Consider the following 25,425-nt stretch of genomic DNA (forward strand, 5'->3'; position numbering starts at 1 on the left):
GAATTCACACCCGGAACAGTATTAAATGCTTAAATACAACCCACTGGGTGGTATATAGCATTTCCCTTTTAATTATATATGTATAGTATCACCTTTATCCTTCATACCGAGACTACATAAATAATTAAAAACATTGTATATACCAAATCAAGACTCAATTTCTAGAAAGGTAAACGGAGCATAACCCCCTTACATTTTACATTTTTATAATATTGATCATTTATAATAGACTTCATACGTTCCATATAATAGTTTACGTTTACTTTATACACATATATCAATGCTTAATCTTCAGAAAGATAAACCGAGCAGAAGTCACCTTAATTTTACTCATATTTTTTATAATACTAATCCTCTGTAAGCCTGTAATATTGTACTCCCTCCGTCACGTTCAGTTGTTGTCCTTTCGTTTTGGCACAAAGACCAAGGAAAGAGGCGAGTTCAATAACTAAATGACAAGTGGAACAAATTGAATGAGAATGATCAAATTACTCATCAAGTTCATTCTTAAAATAGAAAGGACAACAAATAACTGAGACACCCCAAAATGAAAAAGGACAACAAATGAACGGAACAGAAAGAGTAATATAATAAGATTCAATTTTACCCGTCTCCCTAATATATTTTTCGATCGAGAATTCAACCAAAACTCCGAAATTTTTTATTTCTTTATCTATACACCCTTTTGCACTCCATAAAAGAACCATAAAAATGATTCAAACCCTTTGAAACTCGTGTGTTGAAATAACCTTTTTTGTCAAAATATTTAACCCAACTAAAAAATTCAACTCTACATTCATTCAACTAGAAAGTCTCACTTCCAACATTTCCACGCGATTTCACTACGTATAGTAATTTTCTCTTCAACATAACCCTTTTAGGGTTCATCTAATTTGTAGTCTTGTGTTTGTTTTTCCATAAGTGTACTACAAGGAAATTGTCTGCCACGTTTTTTTTTTTCTAATACGGAGTCCTAATTTGGAATTTGCAGCAATTCCAAAATAACTGCTCAGACTATTTTTGTGTATATATAGGCAACAAAGTTGCTTGTTCATTTCAGACAAGCTTGGTTTAACTAAACAAAAGGTAATTTAGCAAGAGGGTTCACTTCAAGAAACGCATCAGTTACCGTCTGAAATAGTCATTTTGTTTGGAGTTTTGTTCAAAGCTTCAATTAAGGTATGTATTTGAGTAATATTTTTCACTTCAAGAAACTTGTTCATTTCAGACAAGTTTTTTTTAGATAAGATCATACTAAATTGTCTTTTACATACTGGTTGTAATAAAGGAGGAGGATTCGAACCTGTAACACGTTAAACCCTTCTTTGATAGGATCACATGAAAATATGGAATTCTTATTGAGTTAAAATGGTGGTGGTTCTTGAACCATCACCCTATCCATTTTAAATGCTCTTGAATAATGTGTGGTGGTTATTTTTTAGTTTAGTAATCAACATCATAATTCATAAATGTCATTGTTTAATAACTTTACCGGCTAAAATAGTTGAAGTCGATAAGATAGATAATAATTGATGTTATGTAATTCTTCTATTCCATTTGATGGGCTATCTTGGGTTGATCATCTTTCATGAATCATTGTTAGTCAAACATTAATATTTGACTTAATTTTATCATTTATTTACCTTATCTTGATTAAATATGCTAATTTCTTTTTTTTTTTTTTAATTATCAGGAGGAGCTAATTTGATAATCTCCATATGGGATTATCAATTTCATTACTGGTTTCAGCTTGGCATGAACTTTTGACTCAAAAACTCTTTTCAATGGTCAGTAATGGAAGTCCAACTCCAAGAACAAGAGAGTTATATTTGAGAAGAATAGGGAGCTTAAGGAGAACAGAATCAATTACTAAGAAAACCCATCAATCTCCAACAATTGGAGAGTCAAATGAAGTTCCAAAAATGGCGGTACAGAAATCGAGTAGTTTAAGAGATCAGAAGCCTGAAAACATAGTCCTTGAAAAGTCCCCTTCATTTAACACCCTAGTTCAAGAGTATGATCCTAAAGGGTTGTGTAGGTCAACTGTGAATGGTTTACTTCACAAACCATTGCCTGCAATTACTCTGCCTGAGCCCGCCATCATGTTCTCTCCTAGGCCGGTTTCTGAGCTTGATGCTGCTGCTGTTAAGCTTCAGAAAGTGTATAAGAGTTATAGGACTCGACGAAACCTTGCTGATTGTGCTGTTGTTGTTGAAGAACTATGGTTAGTTTCCATTACATTCGACATTCAATTCATGCCGTGTTTTATTAAGTCACTTTTTGATATGTTATAGTCTGCAAACCACGTACATCAATTTAGCCACCCTTTATTATTTCAGATTTTTTTATGTTCTGGTGCCAGTTACTGCTGCAGTGTAAATTGGAAGGATGAAATCTGATTCATTGTTGCATATGGATATTTTGGTGCAGGTGGAAGGCACTAGACTTTGCATCGCTTAAGAGGAGCTCGGTGTCTTTCTTTAACAATGACAAGCAAGAGACCGCGGTGGCCAAATGGGCAAGGGCAACAACAAGAGTTGCAAAGGTAAATTTAATTCCAGTGATGTTATTGATTATCAGTTACAGACTTACAGTCGCGAACTTAGAACCAGTCTTCGCGGTTGAGACTGTAAATGCAGCTGATACTATCTGAAAGAGCAGTATCCATCGCAATCTTTAGAATCGCTGAAAACGGTTGCAATTTAATGTTACAACTTACCATCACAAATTTAATACTGAGTACGATGATTCGAACTATGGAGTATCAAATTGTAGATATTTTCTAAATTGGTGTTGAAAATTCCAATATCCACATTACATGTTGTAGAAATGACAAAAAGTAGAAATTTCTGTACTTGGTTGTAGACTAGTCAAAAAGAACAAATGCTGAATTACATTTTGCTACCTACTCATATTTACACATGTTAGCTAGAATAGTCGGTAAAGTGACTTTAGGGGTGAAACTCGTAACCTGGCTCAAAACCCGTCAGCATCAAGATTATCCTACTTATATTCTTAATTCATTTATTGTAGGTGGGAAAAGGTTTGTCAAAGAATGAGAAAGCACAAAAGTTAGCCTTGAGACATTGGCTTGAAGCTGTAAGCTTTCCTACTTTTCTTCTATAAAATGTGTAGTTGGCCCCAAGATAGTGTCAACTTTCAAGTCATACATTTATTCGGTCATAATCAAAGTTCTTAAACTTTAAGCTCAATTATTGAATCTTTTTTGTACTAATTAAGTTGAGGTTGAGCTATTATATTAAGGCGGCTGAACAACCAATATACAACAGTTAAATCAACTATCTAATAATTTTAGTTTAATATATGCATCAATGTATTTAATTGTAACGCGTTTTCTTGTGGTTTTGACGGATACAGATTGACCCACGCCATAGATATGGTCACAACTTGCACATATATTATGATGTCTGGTTTAACAGCGAAAGCAGCCAGCCTTTCTTTTACTGGTATATTTATACTTCTTCTATTGACAGTTTATTAAAGAGCATATTGTTGGTGTCGAACATATTAAAGTACCCTTTGGTGCATAGATTTACGCTTTTCGGCCATTGTCCTTTTAACTGTTCGGTTTTCAGTGGTGTGAAGAATTTCTTTTCTTTTTCGGAATATAATGAAACAAAGCAAAAAGGGTGTTTAAATTGACAGTAGATGTGACATTCGATCGAATTTCTGTCATGGGTCATAAAAAAGTTCTCTGTGTTTCCAACACATGGGTACAGCCCAGTATTATAAGACCCTTCTTACTTTGCCTTAGCTGACAGCGTCTCATTAAGTTTTTATGTTAAGGAATATGAGGATAATCGCCTAAAATGTTTCTAGTGTCATTTCATGGTGCTGACCTTGAATTTTCGATTGATGAAGGTTGGATATAGGAGATGGTAAAGAGTTGAATCTCGAGAAATGCTCAAGGATCAAGTTACAAAAGCAATGCATCAAGTATCTTGGACCGGTAAACTTCAGACCCATAACTTTAATTTTCCTGTCCTGTTTAAAGTTTAGGGTTTGGGTTATTTTAAGATTTTTGTTTCAAATTAGTTTGGGTCATTTCCGGTGGGGCTAGTTTTGCTAGGTCTGTTACTTGTGTTACTCTGTCGCGTAGTACCTTACACTGTAAACTTCTGGTGAAATCTGATTACAGAAAGAAAGGGAAGTATATGAAGTGATAGTAGAAGACGGGAAGCTTGTATACAAACAAACAGGTGACTTACTCGAGACTGTAGACGACTGCAAATGGATATTCGTGCTCAGCGCATCAAGATCCTTATATGTGGGTCAGAAGAAGAAAGGACAGTTTCAACATTCCAGTTTTCTAGCAGGTGCTGCTACTACTGCTGCTGGTAGATTAGTTGCCCATGCAGGAGTTCTCGAGGTACATTGTTTTTCTATCCATTCCGTATTGATTTGTTCATGTAGTCCGGAAATTATTGTGTACTGAAATGTTGTGTGTTTTCAGGCTTTATGGCCATACAGTGGCCATTATCTTCCAACAGAAGAGAATTTCAAGGAGTTCATTAGCTTCCTCAAAGATAACAATGTCGACCTGAAAAATGTCAAGGTACTCAAATACTCCGTAATATACTGCTGGTAGATTAATGCCGGATTTGCCTTGATTTGTTTGGGATTAGACCAAATCCCTGATATCTTTTCGACTGTTCCCCCGTCAATGGACCTAGATCCGACCCATCCACCAGTGGACCATATCCACGACTTTTCTTTTAGCGAGCCAGAGCCTATGTAAATAATGCTAATGTTAAACTGAACTTTTGCAGAAATACGCATATAATGACGAGACTTCATTCAAAGTCCTTGAAGACGAAGATACTCCAGAGAAAACGGTTGATGAAGAGGCTATACCAACAGTGGAAGACTCTACAAGCGACATCCGCATCACAACAAACGACCAATCAGAAGAACCCGTCTTTAGCTTGGCCAGGCGACTATCCTGCAAATGGGTTACGGGCAATGGCCCAAGAATCGGTTGTGTCAGGGATTACCCATTGGACCTACAAACACGAGCCCTGGAACAAGTCAACCTGTCACCGCGTGTTAACCCTGGGTCATTCATTAATACCGGCCCAATTCCTTCTCCTCGGCCTAGCCCCAAGGTTCGCGTGTCCCCTAGGCTCGCGTACATGGGTTTACCTAGTCCAAGAACACAAATGGCTGCAGCTTAAGAGACTGAAATAGTGTAGAACTGTAAATGGTACTTCTTGTGCCCCAAATGTAGATGAAACAATCTTTTTTTTTATTTTTTTTCCTTGGGGAACTAACTAAATTCCTTCATTTCTTCATTTAGTTTATGTTGTAATTTTTTGTTCATAATAAGTTGTATGTTCCTCTTTGAAATAAGAAAAGGTGGCGACTGCATTTTGATTTTTTGTTCATATATATCAGATATGGAAGTCGATTGTTGCGACAAAAGCAACAAACTGTACGCAAACAATCATAAAAAAAAAATTAATTGATTCTAGTTATTGTAATAACATTTTTAAATGAATATGAAGCTCATTAGTCTCGCAAATCGCAATTTGTTAGAGTTAGATCAATGCCTGACTTTTCATTAGTGTAAACGTCAGTTAGATATGGATATCCATTGTTCAGAGTTCAGACTCACTGCATGACATTTTTTTTTTTTTTTTTTTCAGCTGTAAATAAAGATTTCACAGTTTAATGGCTGCTTAGCTAAGCTATGCGCGAGGCCATTTAAATGTCTCGGAAGAAAACTAAAGCATAAACAATGCTAAAAGCGCCCCGAATGTCCTCCAAAATCCCTTCAATCATATGGCTATCCGTGTCAACCTCTGCTATTTGATTGATAAGTTGCAAACAATCCGATGAGATGTCCAGATGATAAATCCGCTCCTCTCGTGTCCATTCCACGATATCACGGACGCCCAACGCTTCAGCCTGCAGCGGTGATTCTGCCCTGGTGCGCACCTGCCGTCGACCCAGTTCATGTCCCGTATCATCATACGCAACCCACCCGAAGGCCACATCAAAGGTCCTGACCCAACTAGCATCCACTTTTACCCGTATCACAGCACATCCAGCCGGTTTACCTAGAATGTGCACAGGATTGCCATTGCGAATAGCCATAAGCTCCCTTTGGGACGATCCCTCTTCCTCAGTCGCTTTGTCACTCCGAGTCCGTTTTGAAGCCAGATCTTTGCACAAGATTTGCGCTCTCTCCCCGACGACATTATAGAACATATTCGTGATCAAATGCGAGTGCACAACCTGATCCTGGAATTTTATTCTATTTCTCAAAGTCCACAGACCCCACAAGACAGCCACAAAATGTATCACCTGGCACATCCCCTCCTCTCGTTTGCTCAAATAATGCATCCAGTCATAAATCCAATCAGATATGGGAGTGCCTCTAGCACCCTCTACCCGTATGCCTAGGAACGAGCCTGCCCAGATTCTACTTGAAAAACCACAGTCCCTAAAGAGATGCTCGAAGGTTTCCATGACTCGTTGGTCCCCCTTACACATACCACAGAAGAAGTCCACTTCAATGTTTCGCTTGGAAAACTCTTGCCCAGTCGGTATCACATTGGTAATAATTTTCCATATAAGAATTTTCCACATCTGTGGCACTGGTAATTTCCATAACATTTTTCGACAAAACAGCCGACCTCGATCATTTAGTCTACCGTTATCCTTTATAGTACCAGCAGTAATCATATGCTCTTCGAGGATGAGACCATACCCACTCTTTACCATGTAGATGCCCGACGTTGTGCGTGGCCAGTAGACCCTATCACCCATTCGCATTTCACACCTCGGTATAGCAAGAATCCGTGCCGCCCATTCCTCCGTGAACATGCCCTCTATGAAGTCTTTATTCCAGCTACCATCAGGCTGGAGAAGATTCCTAACCTGTAAGTTAGCAAGATGACCATTACTTTGATTTAGCCATTCATTCCTAGGCTCCGGTCGCTCTCCCCTCACCCATCTCGCTGTCCAGACATTTACCCTCGAATCAAGACCAGGCTTCCAACCAATATTTTCCATAACAATTGAGAGCCCATGCAAAATACTACGTATGCCCCACGAACACCCAGTACCCCTGATAGGTGTCATACCCTGTAGTACTACTTGAGTCCCAAAAAGCTTTTGTCTGAAGATCCTGCAAAAAAGAGATGACTCTCCAGAAACAATTCTCCATCCAAGTTTGGCTAGTAAAGCTTGGTTAAGGCATTTTACATTACGTATGCCTAACCCACCCGCACTCTTCGGCAAGCTTAGGAAGTTTTTGCTGCACCAGTGGATATTATTCCCCATCTTACATCCCGTCCACCAAAATTGTGCCAAAATAGAATTAATCTTTTTTGCCACACTTACCGGAACTTTGAAGACCGATAGAAAGTAATTTGAGAGATTGGATAGAACCGATGAAATCAGAGTAAGACGTCCTGCTGGTGAGAGAAAAATCCCATTCCACGAAGAAATGCGTCTGGTGACATGATCAATAAGTGCATTGAAGATGCCCTGTTTTGATTCTTTAAATTCCGCCGGGATACCCAGATATTTCCCAATACCATTGTTCTTCCTGATATTGAAGGCTTTCATAATTCTTTGTGCTTTAACCAGGGTAGTACTCGGGCTGAAGAGTATCCCTGATTTATCCACATTTAACCTTTGACCAGACGCTTCACAATAATCCTTGATGAGTTACACCAAGCGGGTCACCGTATCCCCTTTATCCTTGAAGAAGAAAACCGAATCATCCGCAAAGAAAAGATGTGTAATTGGCCAAACCCCCCTAACTAGTTGAATTCCATGAATCAACCGAAGTTCATGAGCGTGATCAATGTTTCGGGATAGCACTTACATACACAAAATGAAAAGGTAAGGAGATAAGGGGTCACCTTGCCGTAGACCACATTTAGGTTTGAATTGTGGTAAAGGGATGCCATTTACCAGAATTTCATAACTTACCATCGTCACGCAGCTCATCATGAGCGTGATCAAATGCTGGGGGAATCCGTACCTTACCAACACTGCTTCCAACAAATCCCATCTGACTCTGTCATACGCCTTGCTCATATCCGCCTTAAAAGCACCCAAAGCCTGTCTCCCATACCCATGGGACGAGATTTTATTGATGGCCTCATGAGCCACAAGGATATTGTCACTGATGCTCCTTCCCGGGAGAAAAGCATTCTGTGTCTCACTTACTAACGAGCCCATCACCTTTGTCAGTCTATTTGCTACACATTTTGTCACAATCCTAATCACCACGTTACAAAGACTAATAGGACGATAGTCCGTAACCCCCTCCGGATTTTCTTTCTTTGGAATAAGCGCAATAAAAGTCCTATTTAACTCTCGTAGCACCCTCCCAGAATTTAGGATAGAGAGAATAGCCTTTGTAAAATCACCTTTGACCATTGACCAGCACCTTTGGAAAAAAACCGCAGGTATACCATCAGGTCCCGGAGCTTTGAGAGCACCCATTTGGAAAACCGCCGCGCGGATCTCTTTAGCGGAGAAAGGCCTACTTAGCCAGTCCAGCTCATCTTGTGGGAAGGAGTGATCAAGATATTTGAGTGTAGGCTCAAACAGGGAACGGTCTCTCCATTCCACGCTGTCATCCAAGGATAAATAAAGATCCGTAAAAGCTTTCTGGAATTCTCCTCGAACCCGCCCCTCCTCATAGTGCCAATTTCCATCCGAGCCTTTAACCCCGTAAATATAATTCCTCCCCGCTCGGCCTTTAACCCAATTGAAGAAGTATTTTGTGCAAGTATCCCCATCAATCATCCACTTTACCTTTGCTCGCTGTTTCCAAAAAGCCGCCGCCGCCCTTGCAAACTCCGTTACTTCCTCATTAACTTTTGTGTACTCCTCATCCCAATTCCCTGCAATGGCCAATGTCATGCCATGTTCTAATCGTTGATCAAAATCATCCCATTTTTGTCTCCATTCGGCTCGTTTATCTAAGGTCCATCGCTTAACACTCGTCCGGATTCTAGATAGTTTCTGTGGGGTAATATCCGTATACTACCCTATAAAATTAGGACTATAACGCAAATTTTACATATGATTATGGTCATAAAACTAAAAACATAATGAAACGACAAAGATCAAGGAATAACCTTCGGTCCTAGTGCAATAAGGCAATGAGAGATCAAAGTAGACCTCCTCCTAAATGATGCACCCAAGATTGTCCGAGAAATGCCCTTGTGCTAGATCGAATCCTCTAATTGCCTTGCAATATTGAGAGGATTAATTTTGTGAGTTTTTCCTTAGATGAGAGATCTAGGTTTTGAGAGAAAAAGTGTCTCACAAAACCCTAGTTTAATTTTGCAAATGACAATTAGGTTAAACAAGAGGAGAAGCTCTCCTTTTGTCTATGAAGGGCTCGGCCAAACCGAGTGAGAGGAGAGCTCGTGGGCTTTTTAATTTCCTCTTCACTTAAACTCGAGGTACGACCCGAAATGCGCTAATGTATATGACACGGTTTAATTATAAATCGTCATCGGTTATCGGTTATTAAAGCATCAACTAATAAGACGGGTTAGTTGAATTATTAATACATGTCCGACAAAGACAATATCGTATAATTATATTCAATATACATTTAATTAAATATAAAACGTTTATATTCAATTTTACGAATTAACCGCTTAATTCGTCTTAGCCATTATTATTTAATCCGTATTAAATAGAATATCTCAACATCACATTTTGACTTATTATTAGTCAAATAACTCGTAACTAATCGGTTAGTTAATTTTGGCATCTACATGATTGTATTTTCATACCGTCACATCTCTCAAACGTATCTTATAGGTGTGACTTTTAGGGACCAGTTGATCACCGCCATCTGTATGACAATAACGTCAAACTTATCTAGCAAGCCAACCGTTATTGATAAACGTGGACCAACTGATAATAATACCAAAGTATGCCCTTTGATCCTTTTAGAGATTTATAAGTCCTTGCACTAACTGTTAAGGACACCAACCCCAACAAGCTCCCACTTGTCCGTACAAGTGTATGTGCAATGACGTTATCCGCACTAACTGGAGGACACAAGCTCCAACAAACTCCCACTTGTCCGTACAAGTGTATGTGCGATAACCGATTCTCATATTCATTTAAAATTTCTCCCACTCAATGTAAAACAATTTGCAGATCTGGATCCACAAAGGTCGTATTTTACAATCGATCTGTATCTAGAGTGGTTTCCCCGACTAGAGAGTAACTTAACTGATAAAACGAATCCGTATCCGAGCATGGCCATGCATTTCGATTCTGACTCCTCGAGTGGCCCCGAGAAATATCGAGTACGATAAAGGCTGAATATTTCCTTCAACTCGACTCCTTCCGATCTAAGCACAGCATGAAATGACCCAGAAACAATCTACTTGGCCCCCTGTTACGGATGACCGTGAGAAAGAAACCAAAGTCACCCAAAATCTGCCTTAGTCTCAAGAGACAGTCGATAGTCAAAAGAATCGACTCTTAGGATCACCATGGAAGTCCTATCCACGACCGGGCACCGAATGTTATAAAACATTTAGGACTCCACGTCGATGTCACAATTGTGTCCTACGAAATATCCGTATAAATCGCCTCTGTGATTGGTCAGTCAACCGGTTGACTTATGGCTCGTTGAACCCACCATCAACCAACGTCACAAAATAATTGCCAGAGTTATCAGCTCATGTGGGCAATTAAGGACTGAAAAATATAATGTTCGTTCAGTTCACTTTGTGGTGTTCAAAATTTGTCGTACAAATCCACATGAAAAACAAAATATATATATAATATCAAAACGATGATGTTGTATAGAGTACAAAAGCGAATGAATCTAATCCATAAAAGAGTACTACAACTTAGGAACACGTTTAATTCCCATGGAATTAATGTGCCCTTCATGCTTATCTTGTCGTAATGCTTTAGTGAGAGGGTCTGCTATGTTATCATCTGTAGCAATCTTTTCTATCACTACTTCCTTTTGCTCCACGTAATCCCGGATTAGATAAGCTTTCCGTTGTACATGTCTAGACTTGTTGCTAGACTTTGGCTCCTTAGCTTGGAAGATGGCACCACTATTGTCGCAATAGATGGTGATCGGGTCATTCGAACTAGGCACTACAGATAGCCCATGTAAGAATTGACGCATCCATATCGCTTCCTTTGTAGCTTCAGACGCGGCATAGTACTCGGACTCAGTCGTAGAATCTGCTGTAACAGTTTGTTTGAACTCTTCGTGTGCTGCGGCGCCATTAAGAGTAAAAACGAATCAGGTGAGATTTCGAGTCATCTCGATCCGTTTGGAAGCTAGCATCTGCGTAACCGGTTGCGCATAGCTTTTGATCGCCTCCATAAGTCAATGCCCAATCTTTAGTCCTCCGCAGGTACTTAAGAATGTTCTTGACAGCCAGCCAATGTGATTCACTTGGATGCTGTTGGAATCGACTTGTCATACTCAATGCATATGCCACGTCGGGACGTGTGCATATCATGGCATACATGATAGATCCTATTGCCGAAGCATAAGGAATCCGTGTCATGCGCTCTTTCTCTTCCGGTGTCTCGGTGCCGAGACTTGCTCAAATGCACCCCTGGAGCCATAGGAAGGAACCCCTTCTTGGAGTTAGTCATCTTTGAATCTCTCTAGGACTTTGTCTATGTAAGACTCTGATCGAGAGATAACATCCGTCGTGATCTATCTCGATAGATACGGATGCCCAGAATTCTTTGTGCCTCTCCCAGATCTTTCATCTGGAAATGGTTTTTCAACCATACTTTCACCGAAGTTAGGAGAGGTATGTCATTCCCAATCAGGAGTATGTCGTCAACATATAATATTAGGAAGACAATCTTGCTCCCACTCGACTTGATATATAGACATGGTTCCTCGACCGATCGAGTAAATCCATTTTCTTTTATCACTTGGTCGAAGCGATGATTCCAACTCCTTGATGCTTGCTTAAGTCCATAAATGGAACGCTTAAGCTTGCATACTTTCTTAGGATGTACTGGATCGATGAAACCTTCGGGTTGTACCATGTACAACTCTTCCTCCAAAAAGCCGTTTAAGAAGGCGGTTTTCACGTCCATTTGCCAAATTTCATAGTCATGAAAAGCGGCAATCGCTAAGATAATCCGAATGGAACGCAGCATGACTACGGGTGCAAAAAATCTCATCGTAGTGCAAACCTGGCACTTGGGTGAAACCTTTAGCAACTAGTCGTGCTTTGTAGATATCTTGTTGACCTTCCACAGAATGCTTTATCTTGTAAAGCCATTTGCATTGAAGGGGACGAACCTTAGCAGGTAAGTCAACAAGATCTCAGACGTTGTTCTCATACATGGAGTCCATCTCGGATTGCATGGCCTCAAGCCATAGCTTTGAGTCAGAACTGGTCATGGCACCTTTATAGGTTGCGGGTTCACTACTCGTCAAGAGTAGAATGTCATCTATGTCATGTTCCTCGACCAGACCAATGTATCTGTCCGGAGGAATAGAGACTCTTCCCGACCTCCTAGGTTCCTCAGGAATGTTAACCGCAGCCGGGATTGAAGGAATGGGTTCCTCCAACAGTTGCTCGGTACTTGGTTCTGGAATCTCCGACAGTTCGAAGGTTCTATCACTCTTTGCATTCTCGAGAAATTCCTTCTCTAAGAATGTCGCACTAGCCGCAACAAAAACACGTTGTTCGGTTGGCGAATAAAAGTAATGACCAAGCGTTCCTTTAGGATAACCTATAAAGTATGTCTTGACCGATCGCGGGCCGAGCTTATCCTCGTGTCTCCACTTGACATAAGCCTCGCAGCCCCAAACCCGTATAAAGGACAAGTTAGGGACCGTTCCCTTCCATAGTTCATATGGAGTCTTGTCAATGACTTTAGACGGACTTCGGTTAAGTATTAGAGCACTGACAAGTAAGAGCATAACCCCATAATGAGTCAGGCAACACGGTGTGACTCATCATGGATCGAACCATATCAAGTAAAGTTTGATTTCTCCGTTTGGACACACCATTCAATTGAGGTGTTCCAGGTGGAGTTAACTGTAGGGCAATCCCACAGTCCTTTAGGTGTTGATCAAACTCGTGAGAAAGATACTCGCCACCACGATCTGAACGTAGTGTTTTAATCTTTCTACCTAATAGGTTGTACCCTATTGGTATTCCTTGAATTTCTCAAAGGATTCACTTTTGTGCTTCATTAAGTAGACATAGCCATATCTACTTAAATCGTCCGTGAAAGTGATGAAATACCTATAGCCTTCTCGTGCGGTGATTGACATAGGACCACATACATCCGTGTGTATGAGTCCTAATAGGTCAGCAACGCGCATTCCAACACCTTTGAAGGAAATCCGAGTCATCTTACCGATGAGACATGATTCACACGTGCCAAATGATTGAAAATCAAAGGCCGAGATAGCTCCATTTTTAATGAGCTGTTTTACGCGTTTCTCATTAATGTGTCCCATACGGCAGTGCCATAGATACGTTTGATCTTTGTCACCAACCTTTAACTTTTTATTCATTACGTGTAATATTTCGGTCGTCTGATCTAAAACATAAATTCCATTCATGGAGACTGCCTTGCCATAAATCATATCGTGTAATGAGAAAATGCAAGTATTATTCTCTATTACAAATGAAAAACCAAGTTTGTCAAGTGCAGAAACAGAAATAATGTTTTTGGAAAGACTGGGTACATAATAGCAGTCATATAATGACAACTCAAATCCGCTAGGAAGCTGGATCACATATGTCCCCTTTGAGATGGCAGCCACTCTTGCTCCATTCCCAACACGCAGGTCCACCTCACCCTTTACGAGGGGTTCGATGTTTCGGAGCCCCTGCACATGATTACACAGATGAGAACCACAACCAGTATCAAGTACCCAAGTTCCGTAACTTGCGTGGTTAATCTCAATCATATGAATAAAAGTAGAAGAAGAAGAAGACATACCAACAGGTTTAACACGACCTACCTTTAAGTCCTCATGATAAACAGGACATGTACGCCTCCAATGCCCAGTCTTGTGGCAATGATGGCACTCCATGTTTTCATTCTTGCTCTTTGTCGTGCCTGATGAGGTGCTCGACTCACCAGGCCCACTCTTACCTGAACCCGACTTCTTGAACTTCGGTTTACCTACTGCTAGGTTTGCCTGAGCTTTGCCCTTACCTTTCCCCTTGTTTGACACAACGAGAACATCCTGTTTCAAGCTCCCACTGAACTTCATGTCCTTCTCTCGGTGCATGTACGAGAAGGAGTGCGATTCATGTGGGGTTTTCTTCAAATCATTCATATAGTAATTCGCTCTAAATTGCGAAAAACCATCGTGGAGTGAATGAAGCATGCGGTCGATAACAATGTTCTCGCTGATGTTACAATCAAAGGTCTCCAGCTTCTCGACATTCTCAATCATGCTGAGAATGTGTGGGCTAACCGGTTGGCCCTTCTGGAGTCTCGCATCAAAGAAGCGAGTGGTATGCTCATAGGTCACGATTCTCGGTGCTTTCGAGAATTCCTTAGTGAGCGTGGTGAAAATTTTGTTTGCACCATGGGCTATGAAGCGTTTCTGCAAATTGGATTCCATTGCAAAAATGAGCACGTTTTTAATCGCACCCGCTTCCATACGTAAATCATTAAACTTGGTGATTTTGACTCTAGCCGTGGGACCTGGGTTTGCCGGGAGGGGCTCTAATAGATATTTGAGCTTCCCATCAGCAGCGACAGCATTCCGTAATGCCGCCTCCCAGTCTCCGAAGTTGGATCCATCATTCTTGATCGAGTAGATCGATTCATCGATTCATGAAGATCCGAAGCCGGGACTCACGGTCCAATGTGGCACTTGGCATTGGGTTATCGTAGAACCGACCATTTGTTATTAGCGAGTTTAAAAGTTCGTGATCTACACCGAAAAAGAAAGAAAACAAAACGAAATAAGCAACTCATCGAGGTGATTTAAGTCTATTTAAAAATCATTTTAACGTGTAGACTCAATGCACTTGCATTATTGATCTCCCTCAAGAATGATACAAGTGATCCCAAGACTCAATTTCTGTAAATTGATAAGCCAACTGTTTAGCTAATTCTTCCGGAAGAACTCTTGGTCGATAGATTTCCGTAAATCCTATCTATAGTCCACCATAGTCACAGGATCGTACGAGTGACCATAGTGTTGAGATAAAATAGGTCAATCGGTTCCAACTTACCCGACGTAGAAGGGGTCATATTATGCCTACCGACGAAGAAGGGACTCATTGGAGTTTGACCTATAAAGACCGTTCTCAATTTTTGTTTATACGAGGAAGATCCCATCAACTAAATTATAATTCATATTAAGTGAACGAATAACTAGCGTCTGCGTGAATGAATTAATTTGGGTGATGGCTTAAAATTCGTGTGACATGAGAATGTCAATGAAAACTAACTCGTGACCTCTATATGTGTCAGTTTTCATGCAATAATTAGGTGGTTTGGTTTTTAGGCGGAATATGATGCATATTATCGTTACGAAAAATAAATAAATGAATGCAATACGTAAAAAATAAATTCCTAGTGTGGCCTATCCTAGTAAAATAAAACATAAAACAACTTTGGAATCCACCGTTGGACCCGAGAAGCTTGTCTTGATGTTCCATCTTGATCCATGTAGCGGGAGTGAGCATCCGGTCTCCATCTTTGGTCTTCTCAAAAATTACAATTTAAAATTTAAAAATATAAACCTATTTACATTCTAAATAAAAACTGTAATTAAAAGAAATAAAAATGGAGATACGAGATCTCAAAATACAACCAAGACCGTGTTCCATCATTACGGTAACACGTTCTACTAAGGCCACACTAAGTTACAACCGTTTGCAAAAATAAATAAATACGTAATTAAAAGCATTCAAAATAAATAAGAACGATAAATAAAAATGCATCAACTAAAATATAAATTTATTCGTGACATAATTCCGTAATTATGTTAAATTTTTATCCAAACCACCAAAGATAATTAAAATTACATGACACAACCGCTTTAGTCAAGTTAATTTTAATCCGAGATAATCCGTTACAATAAATCGTTTTAAAGTAACTTTATTTTATGTGGGTGAACCGTTTCACTATCAAGCGAGAGCATAAAAACCGTTTTATGCAACAAGAAGGGCCGAAAAAAAAAAACAGGAAATTTTTTTTTTTTTTTTTTCTGTACTGCTGTACGTGAACAGTACCAGTACCCAAAAATTTTTTTTTTTTTTTTTTAAAATCGGCAGAAATGCCGAGAGCCTCTTAAGGCCAAAAAAAAAATTATCGGCTTAAAACGAGATCAAACAAGTGATCAAACAACAAAACGATTTGTAAAAACTCAATTGCAATTTAATCTAATCCTGATTAAAACAAAATTACAATTGACATGATCTTCACATAATGTTGTAATTATCGTTTAAAACAACAATTCGCAAAGAACAAATCGGAAACAAAACAAAACAAAAGATCGTCTGAACTAGCAGTAACCATGAGGCACGCTAATCAAGGCAAAAAAATAATTGAAAACAGGCCGTAAAAAACAGAAAAGCCACACGGTTTTCAAAAAAAATGCCGTGACAAAAAAAATTTGGTGCCGCACGAAATGTTATGCAATCATTTTGATAGATCTTTAACACATTGCGATGAATATCGATTACAAAACAATATGCAAAGATCAAAATGAAAACAAGACGAACAACAACCAATACCGTGTAAACATGACACGGTTCCCAAGGCACAAAACAAAAAAACGCAGCAATATAAAAAAAAAATGCCGAGAACAAAAAAAAAAAATGTGCCGAGGTGATTTTTAACCAAAAATTTGTCGATTCAAAAGTCGTTTGATGAAAATCATATATAAAAATATACGTGGCCTCGCTCTGATACCACTTGTGGGGTAATATCCGTATACTACCCTATAAAATTAGGACTATAACGCAAATTTTACATATGATTATGGTCATAAAACTAAAAACATAATGAAACGACAAAGATCAAGGAATAACCTTCGGTCCTAGTGCAATAAGGCAATGAGAGATCAAAGTAGACCTCCTCCTAAATGATGCACCCAAGATAGTCCGAGAAATGCCCTTGTGCTAGATCGAATCCTCTAATTGCCTTGCAATATTGAGAGGATTAATTTTGTGAGTTTTTCCTTAGATGAGAGATCTAGGTTTTGAGAGAAAAAGTGTCTCACAAAACCCTAGTTTAATTTTGCAAATGACAATTAGGTTAAACAAGAGGAGAAGCTCTCCTTTTGTCTATGAAGGGCTCGGCCAAACCGAGTGAGAGGAGAGCTCGTGGGCTTTTTAATTTCCTCTTCACTTAAACTCGAGGTACGACCCGAAATGCGCTAATGTATATGACACGGTTTAATTATAAATCGTCATCGGTTATCGGTTATTAAAGCATCAACTAATAAGACGGGTTAGTTGAATTATTAATACATGTCCGACAAAGACAATATCGTATAATTATATTCAATATACATTTAATTAAATATAAAACGTTTATATTCAATTTTACGAATTAACCGCTTAATTCGTCTTAGCCATTATTATTTAATCCGTATTAAATAGAATATCTCAACATCACATTTTGACTTGTTATTAGTCAAATAACTCAGACTAACTGGTTAGTTAATTTTGGCATCTACATGACTGTATTTTCATACCGTCACATCTCTCAAACGTATCTTATAGGTGTGACTTTTAGGGACCAGTTGATCACCGCCATCTGTATGACAATAACGTCAAACTTATCTAGCAAGCCAACCGTTATTGATAAACGTGGACCAACTGATAATAATACCAAAGTATGCCCTTTGATCCTTTTAGAGATTTATAAGTCCTTGCACTAACTGTTAAGGACACCAACCCCAACAGTTTCCTATTTACTTGATACGCCGGAGATCCCTTATCGCTTCTTTTCCAGTCAACCCGAATTTTTTCCACACATTCTTCATGATCCAAAACCCACGCATCAAGTTTATAGGGTCTATTCCCAGACATGGTTGCAAGATTCAAGTCCACTTCTATGGGTGCATGGTCCGAGATTTGGATAGGGTAATGTTTAATTCCCGTATTTGGGAAGACCGTGAACCAATCCTTCGATCCAAATGCTTTATCGATTCTTTTATAAACCCTCTGTTCCCCCTTGCGATTATTACACCACGTAAAACATGGTCCCTTAAAGGGGATATCCAAGAGTTCATTGCGAATTTTCCATAGACTAAATTCATCCGCCCCTCCTATGGGCCTCTGACTCAAACTTAGTTTGTCACATCGGTACTCAACCTGATTAAAGTCCCCCACCATAAGGAATGGAGCCTTGCATGATCCAATCCATTCCTTAACCTCATGTAACACGGATGCACGCAAGTTTACACTTGGGGCACCATAAAAAAGCACAAGATACCATACTAATCCATTATATTTTTGAACCATAAGGATAATGAAATGATTACAAGCCTTAACCATCGACATTCGGGATTCCTTCCGCCATCCCACCCAAAGTCCACCCGATGCCCCCACTGCATGACATTCGAGTATTAGAGAAACTTCAAACCTTGGTGAATAAGCTTTCTTATAGGCCCCTTTTTCAATGTCTTTAAACTGACCCAATACTTGATTTTTTTTTTTGACAAATAGAAAAAGGGTGATTATAGTACCTCAAAAGTTACAGAACAAGCTAATCGACTAAGTTGCACTAGAAGCCCGACTTGTGAAACTAGTGCTATGAAGCCAAATTTAAAGATTACATAAACATTAAAATTACAACAAAGCAAACTGGAGTAACGAGGGCACGATGATGAAGAATAGGTTGAACACGAGCAACATCGTCCACATCAACAGCTTTACTAACAATTCCCAGAGGCCAACGAGATGGACCAGATGCACTTACGCCACAAAAGCGTAGAAAGAAAAGAGGAAGACCGAGCCGAACAAGCTTGTCTTCACCAGAGAAGAATCTCCTACACCGTGGTGATCGACCCCAACAGTCCAAAGACCAACAACCCAGAAAACCAAATAAACTGAAAAGAAGGATTATAGAGGTCACCCCAACCAATCTCTCAGCCAAGAACCTCGAAAGTGCCCTAAAACTACAATAAAGACTCCTATAGAAGTAGATTATTAGAACATAAAAACAAGACAGGAAATTAACTGGTGATGACATCGATAAAAATAAACCACTACCTCCAAATCAACCAACCACACCGAAGACCCAACTCAAGCCAACTCAAACACACACAATCCAAATTAAAATCAAAACACCCAACTTCACCAATCCAAAGAAATAAATGAATCAGCAAAAGATTCCCCAAAACACCAACGAAGCAACCGAAGCTCCAAGGACCCAAAGACTCGAACCGCAACTGACTCAAAATCACGAATGACACACATGCATGCAACAAAAGCAAAGGTTGATGAACCAACAACAAAAACACTAGGCGGATCAAAGACATTCCAAAGACACTTGTTTCCCCAAACGACACCTCATAGGACCACCGCCTTACATGCAACCAGACCAAACAAAAACACGACATTCCTTAACCCCAGTACTTAATTGAGCCTTTGAACTAAACTGAACTTAATAAACTAAGCTAAAGTAAAATAAAAGCTTATAATTCGTTTTCTCATAGCAATCAACTTTTCAATATTCTCACTCCTTGCATGCCGCAACTATAACAAAAAAAAACATATTCAAAAAGAAAGTTGATTTCTCCTTTTTGCCCATATTAAGCCACATTGGAAGAACAATGAAAAAGTCTAAAACTTTGAATCCTCCATAAAGTAACCATAAAAATAGACAATTATATTAATAATCACTTCCGAATAAGAACTTATTCATGCTTTAGCTACATTAATATTTATTTCCAAATAAGATTCTTTGTGCTCTTTCTTAAAAAACTCATTAACTATCTTATTGATTACCATCCATCCATTACAGAGTCATAATCTTTTTTTATTAGGGGCGGAAATTTTCAAAGGAAGTGAACAATTATTTGAGTATGGTATATGAGAAAAAAATCAAAATTAGAAATTTTCCTTTATTAAAAGGTCAGCGCCAGCGTCCCTACTAACTCTACCTTAAATTCACCATAATTTCACCTAATTAGTCCATATAAGATGATTATAAACTTAATATACAAATTTTAAAAAATGCTTGAGCCATTTCTTATCTAAAATATTCAACTTTTAAATATATCCGATCCAAACTCGCATTAAATCATCATATCTCAAAAGTCCAAAACACTTGCAAGTTTCAAGAGCCCGCAAATTCTTGCATATGTGATCATTTTATGGTTACATTGTAACACCCCCATATTCAGAGGAGCCTTAACTAGGCCTTCCTTAGCATATAAGGCCATTACCATCTCGGTTGCCCGAGGACAGTAATAATCAAACGTCGATAAAAGAACTATTATGTTATATTACAAGTGATTTAAAACCAACTGATGATACAAGCGATACAACTCAAGGACTACTCGCTATAACTATCAAATCTCGTGAGGACTCATCCCTGCCCGGACTCCAGCTATCCACGATATCAACACCTGCTAAGACAGAATACTCACCATAAGGGATCACGACAGACACATAAACAACAAGACAACCACACAAGGTCAGTACTGATATAAGACACAACAAAGCCAACAACATCTAACAATACATTCCAACACAATCAGTCACACGCACAAACACACCCACTCCAACCAATCTCCATCACCGACTGTCCACCTTTGGACTACGCCATGGGGGACCGCAGCCGTACCCACCAAATCCCCGCTCATCATACCGAGCGATAACCCTGTCCCATTAATGTGCACATCCCCTTCCGTGGCGGGTTCCACGAAGGGCGAAACTAAGGCGTGAAGCCACTCCCGCAACTGACTCCACTCAGCCGAGAACGCATCTCGAGAACCAGAGATAAACATCAGCAATCACAACACAACATCAACAACCGTCTGAATCAATCAACAACGACACAACAATCGACACACAAGACCATCTACAGAAACTGAGTAGGCGAACCTACCTTTAAGCAACTGCAACCAATCCACGCCAACATACGACATATCCAGCAATCAAGCAAAGCCTATAACCACAACACAATCATCTATTACTATCAAGCAAACCCTAATTGTAAAGACAAGGATACGGATGATGATGACAACATACCTACAAGGAGAAACCCAGCAAAAGGCCGCTACCCGACTCAAGTTATGCTCTCCTAAGGCACAAGGACCTTCAAAAGGCTTCCATGGAGGTTTTGTGGTGAAGGGAAGGGAAAGGGGCGACCAAAGGATAGAAGGAATGAGGCGTAAATGATTTGTGGATTTAACAAAACGCGATTAAAAACCCTCGCTGAAAACCCGATACTCGATCGAGTACCCCACATACTCGATCGAGTGACCCCATACTCGATCGAGTGACTACGCTACTCGATCGAGTAGCGTCTACTCTATCGAGTACCACTCATAACTCGTAACCCAAGATAGCCTTGACACGCACTTCGAAGAACTATTCCCGCTCCCAAGGTCAGTCAATGCTGGTCAAAGGGTCCCTAAAAGGGCGGGTATTACAGTCTTCCCCCCTTAAAAAGAACTTCGTCCCCGATGTTCAACTCACCTAACTCAACGCACAAGACACGGAAAGACACGACATCACTATTCTTCCGACACAAATCACCTACTTCCCTGCATCATTATCTAACGCTTTATTCATATCGACTCTTACAACTATCATATATAAAGCATCAACCTCGCAATACGAACCGGCACAAACAACGATCACCCATCATATATGAGATTACCCCCCCTACTGGTAACAACTATCCACCCGAAACATATCTCATATCGACTTCATGCTGCACAACTATACCACTATGTTACTCAACAACGCGATTCTATTACTACACATGGCACCACATCTATCACTTCATGACTGACCTTTAAAACATACTATCATATTCACTTCAACGCATAAATTACTCAACAAACCAAGGTAACCAATTACAACTTCATACAAGCAAAGTGACCAAGGTACTAGAAAATTTTGTAATTAAACAACAAAGTATTATAAACGAACAACAACATACATTTCAAAATCAGCCTTTTTATTTTGCGACATTACTCTTTCCCTCTAAAAAGGAACTTCGTCCCCGAAGTTCACTACCAATATTACCACACATATTACCTATTACTTGCATCGTAACATAAATTAGAACCATATTATTTATTATGGACATTACTCACTAAGCATATACTCGTTAAATTAGAAATCATACACAAACCACCGGAATAACTAGCCGTCGTCGATAAAGCATGTTAATATCGTATGCACAATTGTATGAAAAGATGTACTCCGATGAATAGATAGTAATATGGCGGATGTAATATTTAAAACAACAAGAAACCATCACCACTTCACTACTTGTGACAAATATGCATATAAAACCCAAGCGCAACGTCTAACATATGAAATTAACGGTTCAAAGGTGTTACTAAGCATCACTAACCATGCTAAACATCACACATGTAATTATATAACAATTGGACAATTTTAATTTTGGAAAAGTTCAGAATAAAGTGCTACTCGATCGAGTATGTAGTGGTACTCGATCGAGTGCCCTGCTACTCGATCGAGTGTCTTGGCTACTCGATCGAGTAGCCCAGAGATCGAATGCATCAGTACATACCGTAGCTACTCGACCGAGTATGGGGTACTCTGTCGAGTACCTACATGTCAAATGCCTTTGGAAAACCTGTCATAAACCCATGTATATACATAACCGTCACATAACTTATGTCGGGATGACCTCCCGACCCCCAAAATCAATCCTGCAACAATGTTAACTAGCAAATCCGGCCTTATGGCCAACGATACAAGTCCATGATCAAAGTTTCGACGAAAACAACTACCAATATCTAACAACATTACCAACATCTAATACCAACGACCATAAACAAAGATAGAAACTAGGAGCATCACTCCTGCTGCTGCTGCTGCTGCTCAACCATCACCTCATCACCACCACCATCACCTCCCGAATTAAGTCCCCGCTCCCGATGGCCCAATACCTGCATCAACTCCCGCTCCATCCCCCGGACCTACGTGCCATGGGGTCAAACCACCATAGGGAAAGGACTGAGGCGTCCCCCAAGCTGACTGATCTACTCCGTAAGAGTGGAAAACCCCACTATAGTCCCCAACACCACTCCACCAAACCGGATGCGGTCCCTCGGTCCCAATTCCCTGGGAGTACGCCATCTCATGCATGTTTCGGAGTGTCAAGGTAGATGACACTCTCTCTGCTAGGTAGCTCGATCACATCTCCGGGGTGTCGAGGTAAGGGTAGCACGGGAAAGGGTGCTGCTGTGGTGGTGCTACCGGCCGTGGTCTGGTCTCAGCCGTCATCTCTCTCACTCTACGGGGTCCTCTCCCCAACATGGGCCTCTCCTCCCTGACCGCCGCGTTCTCCTCCTTCTTTGGCTCGGGCATCACCTCTAGAATCGCGTCATCGATGAGTGACACGTCTGTCGCGTACCTGTCAAAAATAACCAACTGGCTCTAACTAATATAGCTAGGGAAGTCGGGTCGAATCCACAGAGAGGTAGGAAATTGTCAGCTAAATCTAAGTTCGTCAAGGTAACCAAATTGGGGGGGGGGGGGGGGGGGTTAAATGTGATATTCTAAACTAATAAGAATAGGGAACAGAAAATAAGAGAAAGGAATTAAGTAGACAAAGAGAAACAGCTAAGACAAACGGTTCACCATAATCATTCAGTCAAGTAATCTAGGTCTCAGGTCAATGCAAATACGGTCTAAGGAGCAGTGAATATCTCCTTTCGGTCTCAATTCGCCCTAAAGCGTAAATAGCTTAGCTTTCGCCCTCACTACAATACCCTATTGTTCGCTACTAGTCTCGCCTTTTCCAACCTTTCGGTCCAGGTCAAGGATCACTGAGATATAAATGCCTAATCGCGTCGACTCAATTAGACGGATCTGAGATAATTGCGACATTTAAACAACAAAGACTATACCAAAGATTAACCCAATAAATCAATTACTATCCCTTCATAATTATGGATCCCCTATAGTCTTAGCAGAAGGAAATTAGCCACTCATCGTCATCGATGTATCAATAACAACAAATAGGTAATAAAGAGAATTAAACATGGTAAATAAACTTAGCAAGAATTGAATTAAAGCAAGAATGATAACAATAAAAAAGAGAAGGAAGTTAAAGCAATAAAAAGGATTAAAAGATTAAAGGAGAATAATAATACCAATCCAATCTGAATCCGAGTAGCGGAAATGTAAAGGAAGAACAAAATTCAACGAACAGTAACCAAGTATAGAGTGAAAGTGAACAGATCGAAGAGAAGCCGAGTAACGTAGTCCCTATACTCTATCTTATACGAAAAATCCATCCTAAACCTAATCTATGGACTAATTACAAAAGCCCATAAATTAATTAGGCGGAAAATAACTAAAGCAGGACAAACCACTCGATCGAGTAGAAATAAACTACTCGATCGAGCCAAACTAACACCAAGCCACTCGATCGAATAGAAATAAACTACTCGATCGAGCACTTCTTGCTTTGTCTCCTCTTGTGTATACTCGAAAGTGGTCGATCGAGCATCCTTAGGTATATAGAGCATTCGACCGAGCATAAAATCTACTCGATCGAGTTGTTTAAGCACGTTAGACCTTGAAACACTTCCCGAATCCAGCTCACGCGTCTTCCAAGTGTTAGATTTCCAAACTCCGGCTCCTCATTCTTCATAAATGCATGCAAATGGGACGGATTAAGGCTCGGTTTAGCTCCTCTTTGGTCAATTCCTACAAATTACATAAAACGAACCAAAGTAGGATATTCGGGGGTATTTATAGCTAGATGCTACATAAAAAGTACAGAAATGCGTGTAAAAATGAGGTAAAAACCTTATATAAAAGACACGCATCAAATCTCTCCAAACTAAACCTTTGCTTATCCCCAAGCAAATATGAATGCAACTAAGAATAAACAATGGAACGAGACCAACGCATCAGCTACAAATCACCCACTAAAACCTATTTAATGCAACAGCTGACAGAGTGGCAAAAGAGAAGTGCAAACGAGTTAAATCAATGTTTCAAACTTACTGAACCGTCGACCTTGCAAGACTCAAAAGATATCGGACTCTCACGGGTCGCTCGTCACTCAAAATTAAGCACAGGGTGAGTATATATGTGAAGGATAGAAAGAAGTAAGACACTCACCTAACTCGACCTATAAGAGCATGCATGCAGTTAACATGAATAAAGTCTCTACAACCGTACATATGCATTCCAACCATACTAGTGACCAAGACACATGCCGAGGACTTACATTTGGGTAAGTGAGGTAATG

General features: G+C 39.8%; 2 protein-coding genes across 3 annotated transcripts; one reads left to right on the forward strand and one right to left on the reverse strand.

Annotated features, from left to right (window-relative positions):
• Positions 1-951: 951 nt before the first annotated feature.
• Positions 952-5,400, forward strand: LOC141640452 (IQ domain-containing protein IQM1-like). 2 transcript variants are annotated; one of them, XM_074449258.1, is made up of 9 exons: positions 952-1,179; positions 1,694-2,224; positions 2,431-2,545; positions 3,034-3,099; positions 3,379-3,467; positions 3,883-3,970; positions 4,160-4,390; positions 4,475-4,576; positions 4,791-5,400. In XM_074449258.1, the coding sequence occupies exons 2-9, from the start codon at positions 1,719-1,721 to the stop codon at positions 5,193-5,195; spliced, it is 1,602 nt and encodes a 533-aa protein (XP_074305359.1). In that variant the 5' UTR covers positions 952-1,179; positions 1,694-1,718; the 3' UTR covers positions 5,196-5,400. The 2 variants fall into 2 exon arrangements, with proteins under 2 accessions (XP_074305359.1, XP_074305358.1); XM_074449257.1 differs by lacking the exon at positions 952-1,179 and adding an exon at positions 1,510-1,598 and having other exon boundaries at positions 4,791-5,286.
• Positions 5,401-5,724: 324 nt separating this feature from the next.
• LOC141640380 (uncharacterized) lies at positions 5,725-8,907 on the reverse strand. The gene is made up of 2 exons (XM_074449185.1): positions 8,018-8,907; positions 5,725-7,663 (listed from the first exon to the last, which is right to left on the reverse strand). The coding sequence occupies exons 1-2, from the start codon at positions 8,905-8,907 to the stop codon at positions 5,725-5,727; spliced, it is 2,829 nt and encodes a 942-aa protein (XP_074305286.1).
• Between the last annotated feature and the right edge of the window lie 16,518 nt (positions 8,908-25,425).

Source organism: Silene latifolia, unplaced genomic scaffold (genome assembly GCF_048544455.1).
Source record: "Silene latifolia isolate original U9 population unplaced genomic scaffold, ASM4854445v1 scaffold_79, whole genome shotgun sequence".
Classification (NCBI taxonomy): Eukaryota; Viridiplantae; Streptophyta; class Magnoliopsida; order Caryophyllales; family Caryophyllaceae; genus Silene; species Silene latifolia.